The sequence below is a fragment of the Mauremys reevesii genome, linkage group 26 (assembly GCF_016161935.1).
Source record: "Mauremys reevesii isolate NIE-2019 linkage group 26, ASM1616193v1, whole genome shotgun sequence".
Lineage (NCBI taxonomy): Eukaryota > Metazoa > Chordata > Testudines > Geoemydidae > Mauremys > Mauremys reevesii.
The window spans coordinates 15571932-15591165 of NC_052648.1; the positions used below are offsets into that span (position 1 = coordinate 15571932).

Here is a 19234-nt window from a genome sequence, read left to right on the forward strand (position 1 = left end):
CACAGTCACAGTCCACCTGCAAGCCCACAGCCAGCCCTGCCCTCCTTGGAGCAGCCTAGAGGAAGATAGATCTTTGCAGCACTGGATAACTTTGAGAGGCTCTCAGATACCATGGGGATGGGTGCAGTGTCAGAGCCTAGATGGGCTGCAAAAGGCTTGAGGTTGGAACGTAATCTTTGTTACTTTGTAGCTTGACTGCTCCAGATGCATCTGCCCAGCAATGACACAGCAGGGCCAAAGATCAAATCTGAAACCTTAGGGCAAACTGATGAAACATCGTCTCTTTCGCTTCAGCATGTGGTGAACAGGAAAGCCTCAGACATGTGCTCTGTATACAGCCCAGATGAGTAACAGCCAGTAGCCCAGGAGGCCCAGTGAGGAAAATGAAGGTTGACCTAAGACTTGATGGTCAGTCTCATTAATAAGGAGACTATTAGGAGCTGGAAGCTATTGGCCTAGGTCACTAGAAAGATGATTTCCCCCTTGATGTGCAGCAAGAGCTCAGATTTAAGGCTGGCCACCTGAGAGGCCACTCCACAGCTAAGTGTCTCCACTAATTACATTCACTTCATCTGTTTCATCCAGGCAGATCCCAAAAGACATTACAGATTTCAGATCCTTCACCCACCCCTGAAATGCAGCCAGCTGTGGGGTGGGACACAGGAACTCTTTAGCAGCACACAGCAATGCTGCACACCAGGTTAGGACTCAGAGCAAAGTGTAGGGAGGCGGAGTGCATGGTGCCCAGTCTGGCGTTGGCCCCCACTCCGGTGACACATGCTCTTTGTCTCTTGCAGGGTGACTCTGGTGGCCCCTTGGTTTGTGAAGAGCCATCTGGCAAGTTTTTCCTGGCCGGTATCGTGAGCTGGGGAATTGGCTGTGCTGAAGCCAAGCGGCCTGGAGTCTATGCCCGAGTGACCCAACTCCGAGACTGGATCCTTGATGCTATCTCCACCTTCCCCATACCAACAGCCCTCACTGTCCCAACGACACTTTCTAGCACAAACGCCGATGCTGCCACCATGGAAGGGATCAGCAACCCCACCACGAGCAAACACAGACCTGTGTCCACCACCTTATCAGTGCCCGCTGCCAGCAAGCCAGCTACTGCTTCCCGTCCGCAAGGTGCTGGGAGGGTCGGGCTGTCTAGTTACAATGATCTTCCCAGGCCTGAAGTTCAGGGCTCTGCCTTTCCACTGAATTGGAACAGCCTTTTCTGTTGTGTCCAGCATGGCCCACATGAGCCTTAAACACAAAGCGCAGCCTCTGCTGGGAAGTGCCTTGATCTCCTGAGCCCCAGCAGTGGGCTTCCCCAGTATCTCAGCTGCACGTGCAGTTTTGTGCACACTTTGCACTCTGAAGATCAGGTGCTTCACAGCTTGACGCTGCAGCTGTGTTGGGATCTTGGCAGTGTTACTGCCAGCCCTTACCCTGGGGAAACACCAGGAATTCTCTCCATGCCCTGAGCACAGTGGCTGAAGTAGCAGAATTGCACGTGGCTGTGCTTGCTCCCAAGGCCCTCGCTGTCCTTTGCCACTTAAAGATCTCCTGGCAGTTCAAAGCCTACTTCTGCACCCAAGGAGAGTCCTGCAACCCCACACCAGCCAGGGAGCAGGGCAAGCTCTGGAAGCCAGCCTGTGTGTGTCAGCTCATGGCACGTGGTTCTTGGCCATCCCTCAGACGGGCTCTGAGGGAGGAGGTAGATTTTGGGTGTTCCTTCAGTTTCGGGCATTTGGTGGAGGCTCATGGGTATGAGGGGTCACTGGAGTGCAGGCCCCAGTGACTCTAAGCCCCATCCCAGCACGTTGCCGCTGAGAATGAAGGGGCTTGAGGGTCCTGGTGGAAGCTGGCGGAAGCCCTGGAGATGACCATGGGTGGCTATACCTGGGCACCTCCTGGGGTAGTGGGGCACCTGTTGGTGGAACCAGCAAGCTTGGCAAGAAGGACTTAGATAAATGTCCCTGACTTGGCCCTGAGCTGTCACCAGCCAGCAGGGGTCAGGGCTCCCTCCTTACCTATCCCCAGAGGCAGCGAAAGTACTAATGGGCTATGCTTTGGCTTCTGTTTAGAGTGCGGAGGGCGGCCTGGGCTTTCAAAACCCAGCAAGATCGTGGGCGGTATTGAGGCTTCCAGAGGAGAAATCCCCTGGCAGGTCAGCCTGAAGGAGGGGTCGAGGCACTTCTGTGGGGCCACTGTCATTGGGGAGCGCTGGTTGCTGTCGGCAGCTCACTGCTTCAATCAGTAAGAGTCCATCTCCTCTTGAAAGCTCTGTATGTTGTGTTGTTCCAGTTTCTGCAGCCCCAGCCACACTGCATCATCTGGGGCTGGTGAGAGCCTTTGTTACTAAGTGGTCATGAGGTGAGAGGCAAAGTATTGTCATGGATCAGAAACAAGGAATAGGGATCCATCACCAATGTTCACCAGGGCAGAAGGTGAACAGAAGGTGCTTCAAGGTACCGTACTAGGTCCCAGGGTGTTGAGTACTAGGTCCCAGGAAAGGGGTTGAGTAGTGAGGAATTAAAATTTGCAGATGACACACAGTTATTGATGTGAGTCAGGACCAGAGAGGACGTGAGGAACTTCAGAGTGCTTGAACCAAGCTAGAGGAAAGGACAACACAATGTTAGGATGCGTAAGGAATGAGATGGAAGAGAATACAAAAACTATTACAATGCTACTATAAAAATCAATAGGCGACCCCATCTGGAAACTGTGCCGCACTGTCACCTCATCTCAAAACGGATAGTAGAGAATTAGACAGGATTCAGCCAACGGCAACAAAACTGGAAAAACTCTCCTAGGATCAGAGGTTGAAGAGACTGAGACTGTTTGCCTTAGAGAGGAGACTAGACGAAGGGACATAAGAGTCTAGCAAAATAATGAATCGTGTAGAAATATGTCAGGAGCATCTGTTCTCCCTGTCTCACAGCACAAGGACAAGAGCAGTCTCCTTTCACCTGAAAATTACAAATTAAAACCCAACGAAGGGAAATGCTTTTACCCCTACGTACACATAATTAGACTGTGGGACTGAGTGTCACTGGATGCCATTGACGTCTAGAATGGAGTAAGATTTAAAGAGGGACTGGACTTTTATATCGTGGACAACAAGAATAGGCCGAGTTACAATAGTTAATGAAAACAACAAGAATATTGGCGGGAAATGAAACCTTGTGCTTCAGGGTTTAAACCAGTCTCTGTCAGGGTTTAGACCGGGACCCTCATGGGGAGCAGATTACCCTATGTCTGCCCCTGGGGGTTTCTTGCATCTTCCTCTGAAGCACCTGGCGCTGGCCAGTCAGAGACAGGACACTGGGCTGGGCAGCCTTCGAGCCCGATCCAGGCCAGCCCTCCTCTGTGCAGAACAGCCCCACTAGCTGCTTTAGAAAAGGACTTGTAGGGCTTGTAACCAGTTAGCTCCAGTTTTCTTCTCCACTAGAGCAAGTCCTTGGTAGAGCGTCAGTTCTGAAAGGTGACTACTGAGCCTGAGCGCGCCCCACAGGCCCCGGCTGGCAGGGGAGTGAAGCCGCAGGAATCGCATATGGCTGCCCTTGGCAGATGAGCATTAGCCTTGTGATGGAAGTGCTGTTTTGAATGGTGATAGTTGTGCTGTTCTCTAGCCAAGGAGAGGTCACCTAAAAGCAAGAGCCTCCTTTCACAAGCGCACATTAACCAGCAAGGTTCTGTCCACACAGAACAGCACAGTGCAGGCCCTGAAACCTATTGACTCTCATAAGATGCTTAAGTTTTAGCTGTTTCGAATTCACAGTGTGTGTCCGTGTGGTGGGGGGACACTGTGCACTTGCAGGACAAAGCTGGAATATCTGAAAGCCTACCTGGGTACCACGTCCTTAACTGGCGCAGACGGCAACGCGGTGAAAGTCAGTATAAAGAAAGTGGTGCAGCATCCCTCCTACAACCCCATCATCCTGGACTTTGACGTGGCTGTGCTAGAACTGGCCAGCCCCCTTCATTTCAACAAGTTCATCCAACCCGTGTGCCTCCCGCTAGCTGTGCAGAAGTTTCCCGTTGGCAAAAAGTGCATGATTTCTGGATGGGGAAATGTCAGAGAAGGCAACAGTGAGTAAAGGGGGATAGCTCGGTGGTTTGAGCATTGGCCTGCTAAACCCAGGGTTGTGAGTTCAGTACTTGAGGGGGCCATTTAGGGAACTGGGGTAAAAATCTGTCTGGGGATTGGTCCTGCTTTGAGCAGCGGGTTGGACTAGATACCTCCTGAGGTCCCTTCCCACCCTGATATTCTATGATTCTATGAATGTGATTTATCCATTGATCTACTGTGAGCTAGGGAGAGACCGAGCAGCAAATGGCTGCATCCACCCAAGCTGAACAGGCCAGAGGGGTGTCCAGCAGAGAGAGCCAGAAATCAACAAGAGCTCCGGGACCCCAGGGAGAGAATCAGGGCCAAGGAAGCACCCTCAGGAAGCGAGAGAAGGGAGCTGGCTGCTGGCCAGAGCCTGGGGCAGAGTGTGGTGGAGCATTGCCTGTCTACACGTTGTAACTGCCCAAGAGAACGGGAGGGGCTACGCAGTGCCATTGACGAGGTCTCTGCCCCAGACAGCTGCTCAAGCTCACATCTAAGCCTGGACCTGATGGCGCTGGGCAGGAGGATAGACACTAGGGAGGGGACAGGGACTGGGTTAAGGCACATGCACTAGCAAAGGGAGCCTATTGCCCTGCTAGGCAGGGGACAGAGACCACCTGGAAGCTTCTGAGACCCTGGGCACTAGAAAAAGTTAAACGTCTGGAATCCTTCTACCAGGCAGCGGTGGCAGCAGCAACATGGGCCAGCAGGCCCAATATCTAGGGGATCCTCTTGACAAGAGAAAACAGACCCAGCTCCAACCGCCACCCAGCAACCTGGGAAAACCAAACACCACCCCTGGGTGCCTCTGAGAGGCAAGACTCCCCCCCTCACAAGCACTGAGTCTGTGCATAAAGCTTATACGAAAAGGGAACCAGGGGGGCAAAGGAGCTGGCCTGGCCTGACCACCTTCCCCTGGAGGCCCCCATCCCCCAGCCAGGCCAGGGTAAGAGTCACACAGGCAGCTTTGGAGAAGCGTGGACCCTCCACCTGCCCTGGGCGGGGGGCTCAGGGGCAGGGCTACAGACCAGGGGTTCCTCTCAGCCCCCTCCCATCCTGGGCAGATGGAGGGACCCAGGCTCCCTGGCCTGGCTCAGCCAGGAGATGGGGCTTTGGGGGAGATGAGGGGGGCAGAGGCGTGGCCATGGAGGGGACAGGGCCTCATGCCCCTCCCCTTCAGGCAGAATCCATTGCCCCTGCAAGGGAACCCAGCATTCAGTTGGGAAAACACCATGTTCAAAAGTACCTGACCATTAGCAAACATCTACCCACAGTGTCCTTTGCCTTGTGGTATGAAAGTCCAATCCAGTGTCCCTTGAACCCACCACTCCCCTGTCCCTGCACTGCACCCCCTCACAGCTGGCTGCCTTTAGTCAGCGAAGACCCAGAGTTCACAGGTGCATTCCTGTGGGTCCAGCCCCGTCCGTGGAAGGGGGGATGTCAAGCAATGCTTCCTGCTGCTGCTGCTGGCCACCTGCGTGATGCCACATCCTGAGTCCAGCTCTCCATGACCTCGCTGGGTAGCAGGGAGCCACTCTGCTGCAGCCTCTTCCTGGGCCTTCGCTGCAGCACTGGCCCCACTCCAGCTCCAAGGGTTAGTGGCCCCTCAGCAGGGCCGCCCAGAGGGGGGGGGGGCAAGAGGGGCAATTTGCCCTGGGCCCCACAGGGGCGCACACGAGAGTTTTTCGGGGCCCCTGGAGCGGGGTCCTTCACTCACTCCGGGGGGGGGGGGCCCGGAAAACTCTTGCGGGGCCGGGCCCAGGAGCTTCTTCCGCTCCTGGTCTTGGGGGGGGTCCTTCCGCTCCGGGGCAGAAGGACCCCCCACTGGCGAATTACTGCCGAAGCGGGACCCGCCGCCGAAGTTCAGCTCGGTCTTCGGCGGTAATTCGGCGGCGGGGGCCCCCCACCATGGGTCTTCGGGGCACTTCGGCGGCGGGTCCCTGAACGGAAGGGCCCCCCCGCCGCCTAATTACCGCCGAAGACCGGGCTGCACCTCGGCAGCGGGTCCTGCTTCGGCGGTAATTCGGCGGCGGGGGGCCCCCACCACGGGTCTTCGGGGCACTTCGGCGGCAGGTCCCTGAACGGAAGGGCCCCCCGCCGCCAAAGACCCCAGGCCCCCGGAATCCTCTGGGCGGCCCTGCCCCTCAGTGAGCCCAGCAATCACTGACCAGCAGTCAGGACTCTCCATGGAATCCAACCAGCATCATCCTTAAACCCAAAAGAAGGGAGGGTCCCATGGAGGTAAGGACATTTGGCCCCACCCCGTCTCCTCCTCACTGGGTTTTGGCAGCCCTCCCCTGCTTAGCAAGTGAGCTCAGCTGAGGTGAGACATGCCCTGACTGAGCACAGTTCTGCTGCCCTTTACTGGTCCCTCAGGAGAACAGCATTCAACACAGGAGGATTTGTGACCCCAAACTCATCCCTGTGGCTGCACACCCAGGCAGAGCAGGCATCTACGCAAACCCGGCCTGTTCCTGATGGCTTGCCCCCCAGTGCCTCACTAGATGTCAGGGGAGAGCTTGTTCAGGTCCTGCTTACACAGTCACTGAGCTTGGAGAGCAGCACTGCCTGGCTCCAGCCCCCCAAGAGCCAGCCTGGCAGCATAACAGAAACCCAAGGGCTGCACAGCTGTAGCTTACACAGAGTGGGAGGAAATACAGTCCACCAAGGCTGAGTCCCAGCAGGCTCAGAGTGGTCTCTGCTGTACTCAGTGTGGAGCGTGGCCTCCTGGAATCTAGGCTGCCACTTGTGTCAGAGCTGCAGGCTGCCATCTGGACTCTGACTGCCCTGAGCAAGTGGGCTTCAGCTCCCCTTCTCCTCGCAGCCCCATGCTTGCTAATCCCTTTGTTTTCATGCAGTCACAAAGCCCGAGAGTCTGCAGAAAGCTTCTGTCGGCATCATTGACCAGAAGACCTGCAATGTTCTCTACAACTTCTCCCTCACGGACCGGATGATTTGTGCAGGCTTCCTGGAGGGGAGGGTTGACTCATGTCAGGTAAGAACCTTGGAGTTCTTGACTCTCTCCAGGCCACCCTGGAAAGACCCAGAGAGCTGCTGGGAGCTTGTGGGCTCAGAATCTGCCTTGGGGGAAGGTGGAGACAGACCATGCAGTAACTGTGCTTCTTCCAGAGGTTTTGTCCATGTGCTGCCATGAGCAAGATCTACATGGACCAAGGGTGGGCAAACTACGGCCTGGGGGCTGCATCTGGCCCTTCCGACATTTTAATCTGGCCCTCGAGCTCCAGCTGGGGAGTGGAGTCTGGGGCTTGCCCAGCTCCAGCCAGGGAGCGGGGTTGGGGGCTTGCCCCGCTCCCTGCATGCCGGGGCTCCATGTGGCTCCCGGAAACAGCAGCATGTCCCCTCTCCGCCTCCTATGCATAAGGGCAGCCAGGGGTCTCCGCGCACTGCCCCCACAGCTCCTATTGGCTGGCAACCATGGCCAATTTGAGCTGCAGGGGTGGCACCTACGGATGGGGCAGCACGCAGAACCTCCTGGCTACTCCTCTGCTTAGGAGCTGGAGAGGGGACATGCTGCTGCTTCTGGGAGTTGCTTGAGGTAAATGCCGCCCAGAGCCTGCACCCGACTCCCTCCTGTGCCCTACCCCAGCCCTGATCCCGCTCCCTCCGAACCCCTCAGTTTCAGCCTGGAGCACCCTCCTGCACTCCCAACCCCTCATCCCCAGCCCCACCTTAGAACCCACACCCCGAACCAAAGCCCTCACCCCCTCCTGCACTCCAACCCCCAATTTTGTGAGCATTCATGGCCCACCATATAATTTCCATACCCAGATGTGGCCCTTGGGCCAAAAAGTTTGCCCACCTCTGACATGGACAGATGAGGAGGACAGTCCATCTGCCAGGATCAGCGGGTAGCTTGGCTCTTCGCTGTCTTAGGGAAGGTAAATGAAGCCCCATGCAGTTTAGTGAGTGACCTTCTAAACCACAATTCTGCTACACCACAGGAGTATTCAAGATCCCAGGGACAAAATGCTGCCCCTGCCCCAATGGCTGGCCATAGGGTTGTCTAGAGAGACTGTGACTGCTTCCTGGAGGCCTGTAGACATGCTGAGTGCCGTAAGGCACGTCACTGAGCTGCACTTGTTGACCCCAGACCCTCCTGACAGGAGAACAAGGGGCTGTTCTGTACAAGGGAAGGGCAGTGCACTGAAAACTCAAAACAGGAAATACTGTTTTACTTAGTTACCCTGTGGAACTCAATGCCACAGGATATCAGTGGGGCCCAGAGGTTCAGATTCTAAACACAGCTGGCCACTGAATTAGCTAAAGACAGTGTGCACTGTCACACTAGATGGGGTGAGAGGGTATGGATGCTTCAGGGCATGAGCTGACCTTGAGAGGCTGAGTGAAATTCCCCCTACAAGCAGGATATTCCACGAGTGTGCAATACACAGTTTCTTGTCCATTTTTCTGTAGCACCTGGCGGTTCCTCTGTTTGAGGAGTTCCCTCAGGGGCTCTGGAAAGAGTATACCGAGCTGTCACTGCCTGGCTTCTCCCCAGGGGGACTCGGGTGGACCGCTGGCCTGTGAGGAGACCCCAGGCCTGTTCTACCTGGCCGGTGTTGTAAGCTGGGGGATTGGCTGTGCTCAGGCTAAGAGACCAGGGGTGTACTCCAGAATAACCAAACTCAAGGACTGGATCCTAGACGCCATCTCATCCAAGCCCAACTTCAGCTCTGGAGCAGGCACCTCGCCCAGCACGGCAGCTGCCAGAACCTCCAGCACAAGCAGCTCCTCAGCCAAGCCCAGCAGCGAGGCAGCCACCAGCCTAGCCAGCCAAATTACCACCAAGCCAGCTGCTACCCCCAGGAAAACCACCACTGCAGCTCCAAAGACCACAGGGGCTGCCAGGCCCAGCCAGCTCCCAGGTAACAGACTTGGGCTAGGCTTGGGGTGCCTGTGAATGGGGAGGGAGAGCCCCCACCACACATCAGTCACCAGAGAAGGGGGAAGGCACCCAAACTGCATGGCAGGCACCAGTGGGGTATGGGGGGGACAAGCACCCCTGCCATGCAGCAAGCACATTCTGTCGCAGGGAACAACCCAGCCCCATATCAGACAGGCCCAGCCCCGCAGGCCATATGCTGAGTGGGCTGTGGGTTGTCGCCTTCCAGTGGTGCCCTGTACCAGCTTCACCTTCAAGTGCTCCAGCAAGATCTGCATTGGGAAAGCGAACCCAGAGTGCGACGGCGTCACTGACTGCAGCAACGGCTCTGACGAGCGCAACTGCAGTGAGTGCTGTGACAGGAAGTGGGCACCTATGGCCTGTCGCGCGTCCCACGCCCGGCCCGCCACCGACCCCCGGGCCGCGCGTCCCGCGCCTGGCCCGCCACCGACCCCCGGGCTGCTCCACCCAAGTCTGACCATGATCTGGGGCGGGGCTGGGGCTGAGGGGTTGGGAGTGCAGGAGGGAAGCTCCATAGAGCCTGACGGCCCAGCCTGCCTGGGCAGGAAACACCCCTTGATCATCCAACCCAACCCCTCCATGACAGCCATTGGGTCCTTCACACCAGGGTCCCAGCAAAACCAGTTTACTCCGTATCTGGCTAACCAGCTCCTTCCTTCCTTCCCCACATCCCCCACAGCCATTCCCCCAGCCCCCCCACCAACATCCTAGGGCAGCTTCATGGGCCCGGCTGTCATACTGCCCCGTGGGCTGGCCACGCCTCTCCCAGGAACCTGCCCGTTGTGGGGCAGGGAGGGAGCTCAGACTCTCATGTCTGCTTAACCAGCAGCTGCCTTCTCCCTCTGTCTCAGATTGTGGCATGACCCCTGCCGTGGCCTTCAGCAAGATAGTGGGTGGCAGCGGAGCGGCCCGGGGCGAGTGGCCCTGGCAGGTCAGCCTCTGGCTGCGGCGGAAGGAGCACAAGTGTGGAGCCGTCCTCATTGCTGACAAATGGCTGCTCTCAGCAGCTCACTGCTTTGACGTGTAAGTGAGACAGGGTCACCACAGCCTGGCCCAGCCGGGCCCTCCTCTGGCCCACCAGAGGCAGGCGGTCTGCTCAGCTCTCCCGCCACGTGTCCTCAGCCTCCTCGTCCAACACTCCTCCAGGATGCTTCCTGGTTCCACTCAGACCCTTTGCACAGGGTGCCCTGGGGGAGGCTCTAGGCTGCCAAGCCAGCACTCCTGCCCAGTGTCAGAGCCCCACCACAGCTACTGCCCGGAGCAGGGACCATGGAGAACCAGTCATAGGGGCACTGCCATTGAAACCCTGGGCAAGGGGAGGCTGCTGCCAGCACTTCCGACCGCTGGGCCTTCACTGAGCTCAGGGCTGGGGCAAACGCTTCCTCGTTTGGCTCAGCAAGCGCTGCCACGCCGTATGCTAGCCCCAAGCGCCTGCAGGAATGGGCCCCCTTGCTGGCTGTGCTGAGCTGAGCCTCCTCCTAAACAGTCCTACTGCTCTCTCCCACCCTGCAGCTACAGTGATCCCAAGATGTGGGTGGCCGTTCTGGGGACGCCCTTCCTGAGTGGCACAGACGGGAGGGTGGAGAAAATCTTCCGCATCTACAAGCACCCATTCTACAACGTCTACACACTGGACTACGACGTGGCCCTGCTGGAGCTGGCCACAGCTGTGCGGTTCACCAGCACCATCAAGCCCATCTGCCTCCCGGACAACTCCCACGTCTTCAGGGAAGGGGCCCGCTGTTTCATCACAGGCTGGGGCGCCACCAAGGAAGGAGGTATGGCCCCGGGGACCCAGATGGTACCGTCCTGTACACAGTACAGCCATGGCCACCTGTGCGTCCAGCCAATGCATGCACTGCCCCAGCTGGCCACTGTTTGCCCCCTACCCCTCCAGTAACACCCACACCGTGCTGTACCCCTCCAGCCAACACCAACACCCCCTCTAGCTTGTTCCTCCCATATGATATACCCACCTACCCAGTGCAGCCAATATCCACGCCAGTCCCTTACAGCTGTGCTCCCACTCCCCCTGCTCTGATGCATGCACCACCCCCATTTGGCTGTCACCTGTGCCATCCCTGATTCCCACACTCCAGCTAAATCATCTGCCTGTGAACACCTGCACCATTCCCATCAACACAACCCATGACTAACAAATCCAGCTGCCCAGTGCACACCTGCCCTGGCAGGAAGAGAGCTCAGCCTTCCCCAATCGAGGCCTCACCTGCATGCCACAAGAGCTGGCCCATAGCCTGGGTGCCACATGCTGCAGCCAAGCATCATAGGACACCTCGTACCCTAAACCCCATGCACCTCGCTCCCCAAGTTCCAGGGTTAGGTGCACAGGCTAACAGTGATCTTTGTCTTTATAGGCCTCATGTCCAAGCACCTGCAAAAGGCTGCAGTAAACGTCATTGGTGACCAGGCCTGCAAGAAATTCTACCCCATCCAGATCAGCGGCAGGATGGTGTGTGCTGGCTTCCCGCAGGGCACCATCGACAGCTGCTCGGTGAGCAGACTGGCCAAGGGAGCCCTGGAGCTGGGCCCACAGGGCAGAAACTTCCCTCAGCCCAACCTCTCCCTTGTTGGGCCCTTGCCCCCACTGATTGCTTGGGATCTTCCCCCCCGCTGCCCTGGACTGTTCCATTTCATTGCCAGTCACCACTCCCAGGGCCTCTCTCCTCACAAGAGACCCCTAATCTCAGGCCACAGCCTGTGTACACAAGCTCATGTGCAGAGCCATCCCAGAAGCAGGGAGTTTTGGGGAGCAGGCCCCCATGGAGCTGGGCTGGGCCCCTGAGAAGGTGACTCAGGACCGGCTGCTGGGAGCAAGAGCACCTGTAAACAGCATGCAGGCATGGGGCACCCCAGCATGTCGAGGGCTGCTGGGGTCTCTTGACCTGACACAGGCTGGTCTCCCTCTTTCCACAGGGCGATGCCGGTGGCCCCTTGGCCTGCAAGGAACCCTCAGGGCGGTGGTTTCTAGCTGGAATCACAAGCTGGGGCTATGGCTGTGCAAGGCCTTACTTCCCTGGAGTTTACACCAAAGTCACCGCCATCCGGGGCTGGATTGGGCAGAACCTCAAGCTGTGAAGCTGCATTTCTGCACTCAGGGAAGGAGAGAAACGTGGGGTGCAATGGTTACCAGAGCACCTGGAGCACTACTTCCTTAGCCCACATACACTCCTTCATGCTGCCGAGGGGTGAAGATGGCCCAATGCCAAAAGCAGGTGCAGCCAAACGCTCTGTACCAGCTCCGATTCATCACCAGGGCATGCACTAAGCAGAGCTGACTTGCCTAGAACGGTGCGATTCTAGACAGTGGCTCCTGTAAATAAATGTGGCCTGTTTCACCCAAGCCCCTGCAGCACAGTGTGTGTGAGGGCTAGAGTGGCCCCAATCTGCTGGAAAGCCAGGCTACATAGAGTAAAAAGCCACCCACTACCACTGCAGTGGCTCCAAGCAGGTGATTTACACCCTGGTGCTAATGCAGCGAGGGCCTTCCAGAGGGGCCCATGAGTGGCACTTGCAGACGCTCCAGGAGGTGGCTCTGCAGACTCTCTGCCTTGGGGTTGCAGAGCTGGGCTGCCATCGACAAGAAACCAAACCAAACCCACCTACTGCACCACAGCTTGACCACCCAAGACCCAATTCCTTGGATGCCTCTCACTGGCAGAAGACCTGCCCCAGATCTGTACCCCTGCCCATGCCCCAACCAGCCTCAAGCACCATGCCAGGGACAACAGGACTTTAGTATCACAACGTGCAGTACTGCAGTGCGTAACTCACAGGAACCCTTAGGGGAGCGTCACTCACCTAAGACAGGGATGCTCAACAGCCGGTGTGCTGAGCGGGGAGCTGCCTACGTCAGCCAGTGGGTAATGCCAAGGACTGGGGATAAGCCCAGCTCCTCCAAGCTAACGTGGCACCTGTCTTCACTTGTCCTTAGCCAGACAAAGCGTGCAGCTGAGAATGCCAAGTCAGCCCTTTCTCAGGGAAAGCCTCAGTGGCAAAGCAGCCCCCACCTCCCTTAAAGCTCAATGCCCTGTCCTTTGGGCACTCAGCTGGGGTGGGAAGCCAGTTTTCAAATCCCTGCTCTTCCTGAGGTGGAGCAAGGACTTGTCTCCCACCTCCCCAGGGAGCACCCTCACCTCACAGCTCTCACTGGGTTCTCTCTGGCTGCCAGGAGTTAGTTATACAAATGGAAACAGCTTCAGCAAGAGGTTGAGAGACTCCCACCCAAGAGAGTCAACGGCTGGGTGTTTAGGGCACTTGCCTGGAAGGCAGGTGACCCCAGTTCTAAATCCAGCACAGCAAGGATTTGAAAACAGCTGGCCCATGTCACAGAGGAGTGCCCAAACACCTGGGCTGAATAGACTTAGCTAGTCCCCAAAACTCCTGAGCTGGTCAACCCTTCTGACCACACCTGCCAGATTGGGCCCATAGGCAATGGGGCGATGCCTAGGTGCAAGGGAGGGGCAGAGCAGCTTGGCGGTGTCAGGACTGAGGCAGTTTTATGCACCAGCTGCTGGAAATTTAGGTGCCTCCAGCAGCCGAGTGGGGGAGTTGAGGATTTCAGGATGCAACCCTCGGTGAACATCTGGTGCAGAGACAACCCTTCAGCCTACCGTGGCCAAAGCGCAGCCCCACCCATGGAGCTCCCAGTAGGTACCATTGTGCCACATTACAGCACAGGCTGGGCCCAGAGCCCTTTCAGGTGAGCACAGCGTGAGCTAATGCAGCAATTGGGTGGGTGGTCCAGGCATTGCTCCTGCTTAGGGATTCCTGGACAGGCTTCTGGCTAGGCCCATTGATTGATTTAAAAAGGCCTCCAGGCTGCTGATCTACTGTAAGTGCCCGCTGCCCGGCCATGGTGTCAGGGAGGTTGTGGGACTGGTTCCAACCCTTTGTGCCATTAGAAGTTATGTTCTAACCTTAGTGCAGCTTAGAAGGCAACTTCAAGCCCTTGCTGAGTTATTTAAGCAGCAATGATTCCCCAGGTCACAATACAACATCCTCTTGGCCTGGAACTGCCCTAGGATTCTGGGATTGCAGTGCTGTCTCCTAGCAGAGTGGGTTGGGCTCTGCTGGCCCCTGCAGCTATTAAACATTCCTGGGGGCAGACTCCTCCTGCTCACAAATCCTGCTTTGTTCTTAGGAACAGGATTTGCTAGAACAAGACAGTTTTTCAGATTTGCTAGAACAAGCCCACCCAGTCCAAGCCTCGGGCTGCACACAACTCCATAATGCACCTGTGCAGGACCAGAGAGCAGGATGACCCCGCCTGAGGCCAAGTGACGGCCCAGAGGTGATTCTGGTCCTATTCAGCATAGTGCTCAGGGAGGCATCTGCTCCATGCACAGCTGTGATCAAGAAAGAGCCCACAGGGTGTTGAGATTTTCTTCTCAGCACAGCCTAAGAGCGGCGCTGAGTTCTAACCCCACCTGGCTCTGGATCACAGCTGCATATGGAGTAGCACCTCCGCGAGCACTGCGCTGCAGAGCCACAGCACCCTGCTCCCCTCGCTCTGTTGTTATTTAACTTCCCCTCAACTGAGCTAGAGCCAGAAGCCAAACAAGCTGAACAAAACAACTGACATTTTAACAGACAGTTGCCAGGCACCTCTAGCGTTTGGTCCCTACTCCTGGTCCATAGGTTCTCAGTGACTCAAGGAATAACCAGTCTCAGGGGACCCACTGACTGGGAAAGAGCAAAAAGGGGGCACCGTAGGCGCTGGAAGGACCAGGGCAGCTCTGTTGGCCCTGCCCTCTGGGGCTCCTGGCTTAGGGCCCCCATGAAACCATCCAGCCCTTGGTTGAGTTGCCTGAACCTCAGAGGTGGCTCTACAGGGGGCAGCCATTAGCTGGTCACAGGATTTAATCCAATACCTGGAGCAGAGATTCACCACATCCCAAGTGGGGAAGGGACATCTTCATGGCCCAGAAAAGCAAAGGGCAGAGACTGAAAATGAAGGGGCATGAGAGGGAAAACAAACAGCAAGAGGCCAGCTGGCTGAGGCAGCTTCTTTAACCTTTGCTCTGAGCAATTCCTGCAGCCCGTCTCTACGCCCCCCCAGCGATCCTGGCGCACTCATTTCCTTCCCCGTTGTGGATTCCTTGTCAGGCACCTCAATAACAGAACGAAGCCAGCAGAGGCCACCGAGCCAGGACAAGGTGCACTGGTGACGCAGGAAAGGCTAACACCGGCCAGGACAGGCTGCCGGGGGCCTGCAGCTGAGCTCTATGCTGGGACAAAGGGGGAGATTTTTTAATTCCAAACCTCTCATTTGGCAGCAACTATTGGGGGTGCCGCTGTGGGGGCTGGGGCTGATGCAATCCCAGCACCCAGCTCTGCAAGCCAACGCAGGCCAGACTATTTCATGTAATAATCCAATGCCCCCATGTACTGACACCCTCCCACCCGTGGGGTACTTGGCAGCAAGCTGTGAGCCCCACACCACTGCCTGACAATTTCCTTGTTAGTCCACCAAACCTACCTGCCCAGCCCAGAAACCAACCTTCCTACTAGAGCCACCAAACCCACAGTCCAGGGGTGGATGCGCGCTGCCGATAAGGCTCATGTTCGCTTCCTTGGGGAGGGGGGCAAGTGGATTGCTCAGCCCCCTTTCCAGAAGGATTCCTTGCCCCCTGTAGCCCTTTCACAGGGCACCCATCAATTAACATATTCCCTAGCCAGTCTCTCAGACCTCTACCCTGGGCCTCAGACTCCACCCAGGGCACTAAAGCAAAGCCAGCTAGCAGATGACGGCACTGACAGAATGGGCAGCAGCCACCCCTGTGGCTGGGCACCATCACCCCTCCCTGCTTTGAGCCTGCATTCTGCACTAGTCAGACACTGAGCTCACGCAGGCTAATAACAGGGAGAGGCTCCAGACGTGGCTTTATTGCTCTACCATGATGAAAATGCCAAATTAACTAAATCACAGGGATTTCACTCCCACCACCTTTCCTTTCATTCTCATAAGGCGACTCCAGCTAGTCCAGGAATCAAGTCACTCTCCCCGAGCAGGGGGCAGTATTGAAGCATGTTGTCAGGGCTGCTGGAAACTGGTCACATGTTGGCTCTCTCCCTCTGCAGCCGGGAGTTGTATGCTCGTGAGACTGTGTTCCAGGCGTCCATGTACCGGTCCATACACATGGCAATACACTTCTGCAATAGAATAATAATGCGACTTCAGTCTTCACCCCAGACCCAAAGCGTTTTAGCAAGGAGAGCAGGGCTCATTATCCCCATGTTAGAGATGGGGAATCTGAGGCATGCACAGAGGAGATGACTTGCCCAAGGTTGCTGAGCAGGCCAGTGACAGAGCTAGGAACAGACGCCAGATCCAGTGCACTGCCACACCAAAGCAAGCACAAAGCTCAGGCAACAGAACAGGGCAGGGCAGCTGGCTAAAGCTTGTTACAGGGAGTCCCTGGCCTTCCCTCTCTGCCAGTAGCCTTGGGCAAGTCATTTCCTTTCTCAGCAGCTTTTTCCATCATACAGATGAGGATATTCACCTTGTACAGTGCTTTGAGAGCCTCAGGGAGATGGCACAAAGCAGCCCAGCTCTGAGAATCCACTCTGGGCAACACAGCAAAGATCAGGAATTCCCCCTCCCCCAAGCACCCTACAGAGACTTCTGTTTGCCAGAAGCTGGGAATGGGTGGCAGGGCATGGATCACTTGGTGATTACCTGCTCTGTTCATTCCCTCTGGGGCACTTAGCATTGGCCACTGTTGGAAGACAAGGTATTGGGCTTGATGGACCATTTGTCTGACCCAGTATGGCCGCTTTTATGTTATGAGACACATGCCATTACACCAGTGGTTTTCAAACTGTGGGTCACAACCCAATACTGGGTCGTGGAATATATGGCACTGGGTCACGATGGCTCTGGTCAGCACTGCCGACCGGGCCGTTAAAAGTGCTGCCCAGCTAAGGCAGGTTAGTCCCTAACTGTTCTGACACTGTGCTGCGCCCCAGAAGCGGCCAGCAGCAGGTCCAGCGCCTAGGCGGGGGGCCACGGGGCTCTGCGTGCTGCCCTCACCCTGGCTCCGCACTCCCACTGGCCAGGAACTGATGGGGGGGGAGGCAGTGCCTGCAGGCAAGATCCTTGTGGAACCACTTTCATGCCTCCACCTAGGAGACGGATCTGCAGCTGGCTGCTTCCGGGGCGCAGCATGATCCGCGGTGCCAGGACAGGCAGGAAGCCTGCCTTAGCACCCCTGCTGCACCGCTGACAGGGAGCTGCCCGAGGTAAGCCTGCACCCCAACTCCGTGCACCAATCCCCCTACCCCAGACCTGAACCCCCCCAACCCAGAGCCCCTTCCTGCACCACAAACCCCTCATACCCATCCCAGAGCCTGCACCCCCCAACCCAGACCCCCTTCCACACCCAACCCCCTGCCCCATCCCAGAGCCCCCTTCCACACCCTGAACCTCTCACTCCCAGCCCCACCCCCACATCCCAACCCTCTGCCCCATCCCAGAGCCCCCTTCCACACCCAGCTCTGTTGGGTCACAGGCATCAAAATTTTTCTTCAACTGGGTCGCCAGAAAAAAGTTTGAAAGCCGCTGGCTTACACCACCCCAGTGCCTGCTGGCATGTTTAAATTAACCACTGCCCCTCTGAAGTGGGGACGGGCAGCAGTGGGGGTCTCACAGGGGGGGCAGGACCGAGCAAGCAGTGGAGCTGCAGGCATGGCCAGGGCCTGGCTCCCACCCAGGGCTGGGCAGGTGGCCCCTGGGGGCTGTGGCGGCGCAGTGGAAAGGAGCCACATTCCCGCTGAAGATTTGCCCTGGGGATCACGGACGCAGCACGGGGGCCTCCCTGAGCATGTCCGCGCTCCAATGAACGCCCCGTGGCTGGCCTGGGTCAGCGGGCTATAAAACCGCCGATGGTCAGGCTCGGACTGCAGGGCTCTGCGGCCTGGGGAGCTGGGAGGGTCTCAAGCCCGGCTGTCTACGCGGCTGAGTGCGGGGAGCCAGCGACGGGGAGCTGCCCTGTGGCACCGGGACAGCGACCTCCAGCCCCCGCGGGCGGGCACAGGCCGGGTCGCGCTCTCACCTGCTCCGAGTTATCCAGCGAGCTGCCCGGCTTCCCGATGCACTTCCGGAAACACTTGTCGGTCATCCTCTGGGGGGAGCGCAGCGCGTCAGAGCCCGGCCCGGCCCGGCCCGGCCCCGAGCTCCCTCCTCCCCCGGCCCGAGCCCGCCATCCCTCCTCCCCCCGGCCCGGCCCCGGGCTCCCTCCTCCCCGGCCCCACCCCACCCCGAGCTCCCTCCTCCCCGGCCTGGCCCCGCCATACCTCCCCGGCCCGGGCCCGGGCCTGAGCTCCCTCCTCCCGGCCCGGGTCCGCCCTCCTCCTCCCCGGCCTGAGCCCGGGCCTGCCATCCCCTCCTCCCCGGCCCGGCCCCGGGCTCCCTCCTCCCCGGCCCCACCCCACCCCGAGCTCCTCCTCCCCGGCCCGAGCCCGCCATCCTCCTCCCCCGGCCCGGGCCTGGGCCCGCCCGGGCCCGGCATCCCCCTCCCCGGCCCGCCATCCCTCCTGCCCCCGGCCCCACCTGCAGCAGCTCCTGCGCGTTGGCCACGGCGATCTGCACCTTCACCTGCTCCATGATGAGCCCCGGGTCCAGCTTCCCCCCCGCGGGCCCGAACTCGGAGCCGAACCCGCCCTCCATCCCCGCGCCGCCTGCCCGCCCACCGCGCCCGCTCGGAACTGACGGGCCCGCGCAAGGCACCGCGGGACGAGCAGGCCGCCGGGCCTACAACTCCCAGCATGCACCGCGCTACGCATGCCGCCCGAGGCATTACGGGATACAGGGTGTGGCCTAGACTGTGCCCGGCAGCCCCGGCGCCCGCGCTCAGTCCACCCCGAGAGCGTCCTCGCCAGCACCCCTCAGTACAGGGGTCGGCCCCAGGGCCATAGTGGGGGTGTGAAACGGCCTGGAGGCTGCGGCCTCCCCAAACGGCCTGCCCCCGCCCCCTAACTGCTCCCCTCAGAACCCCGCTCCTTGGCCCCTGACCGCCCCCCGAGCCCCCGCTCCCAGCCCCTTTCGGAACGTGGCCCTGCAAACATGGGCGGAGGACTCAGGAGGGGCAGGGGCAGCCGCGATTTCCCCTTCAAAGCTGCTTCTGAGTCCTGCGCCTGCGTTCCCCGCGCTGCCGCCCCCCTGCTCCCGCAGTGCAGCCCCCACCGCG

General features: G+C 58.4%; 2 protein-coding genes across 3 annotated transcripts in view; one reads left to right on the forward strand and one right to left on the reverse strand.

The window, feature by feature from the left end:
- TMPRSS9 (transmembrane serine protease 9) overlaps positions 1 to 12377 on the forward strand; it is a 114550-nt gene extending 102173 nt beyond the window's left edge. For both annotated transcript variants that reach the window (XM_039515176.1, XM_039515175.1), the window contains 10 exons: positions 798 to 1125; positions 2070 to 2241; positions 3809 to 4080; positions 6961 to 7097; positions 8622 to 8988; positions 9235 to 9351; positions 9878 to 10049; positions 10539 to 10804; positions 11402 to 11538; positions 11961 to 12377. In XM_039515176.1, coding sequence (XP_039371110.1) covers positions 798 to 1125; positions 2070 to 2241; positions 3809 to 4080; positions 6961 to 7097; positions 8622 to 8988; positions 9235 to 9351; positions 9878 to 10049; positions 10539 to 10804; positions 11402 to 11538; positions 11961 to 12122 — 2130 coding nt within the window. In that variant the 3' untranslated portion in view covers positions 12123 to 12377. The remainder of the gene's footprint in view (positions 1 to 797; positions 1126 to 2069; positions 2242 to 3808; positions 4081 to 6960; positions 7098 to 8621; positions 8989 to 9234; positions 9352 to 9877; positions 10050 to 10538; positions 10805 to 11401; positions 11539 to 11960) is intronic.
- Positions 12378 to 15903: 3526 nt separating this feature from the next.
- TIMM13 (translocase of inner mitochondrial membrane 13) lies at positions 15904 to 18729 on the reverse strand. Its single transcript, XM_039515834.1, has 3 exons — positions 18598 to 18729; positions 18101 to 18169; positions 15904 to 16199 (listed from the first exon to the last, which is right to left on the reverse strand). Exons 1-3 carry the CDS (start codon positions 18712 to 18714, stop codon positions 16101 to 16103), a joined length of 285 nt encoding a protein of 94 aa, XP_039371768.1. The 5' UTR covers positions 18715 to 18729; the 3' UTR covers positions 15904 to 16100.
- Positions 18730 to 19234: the final 505 nt, after the last annotated feature.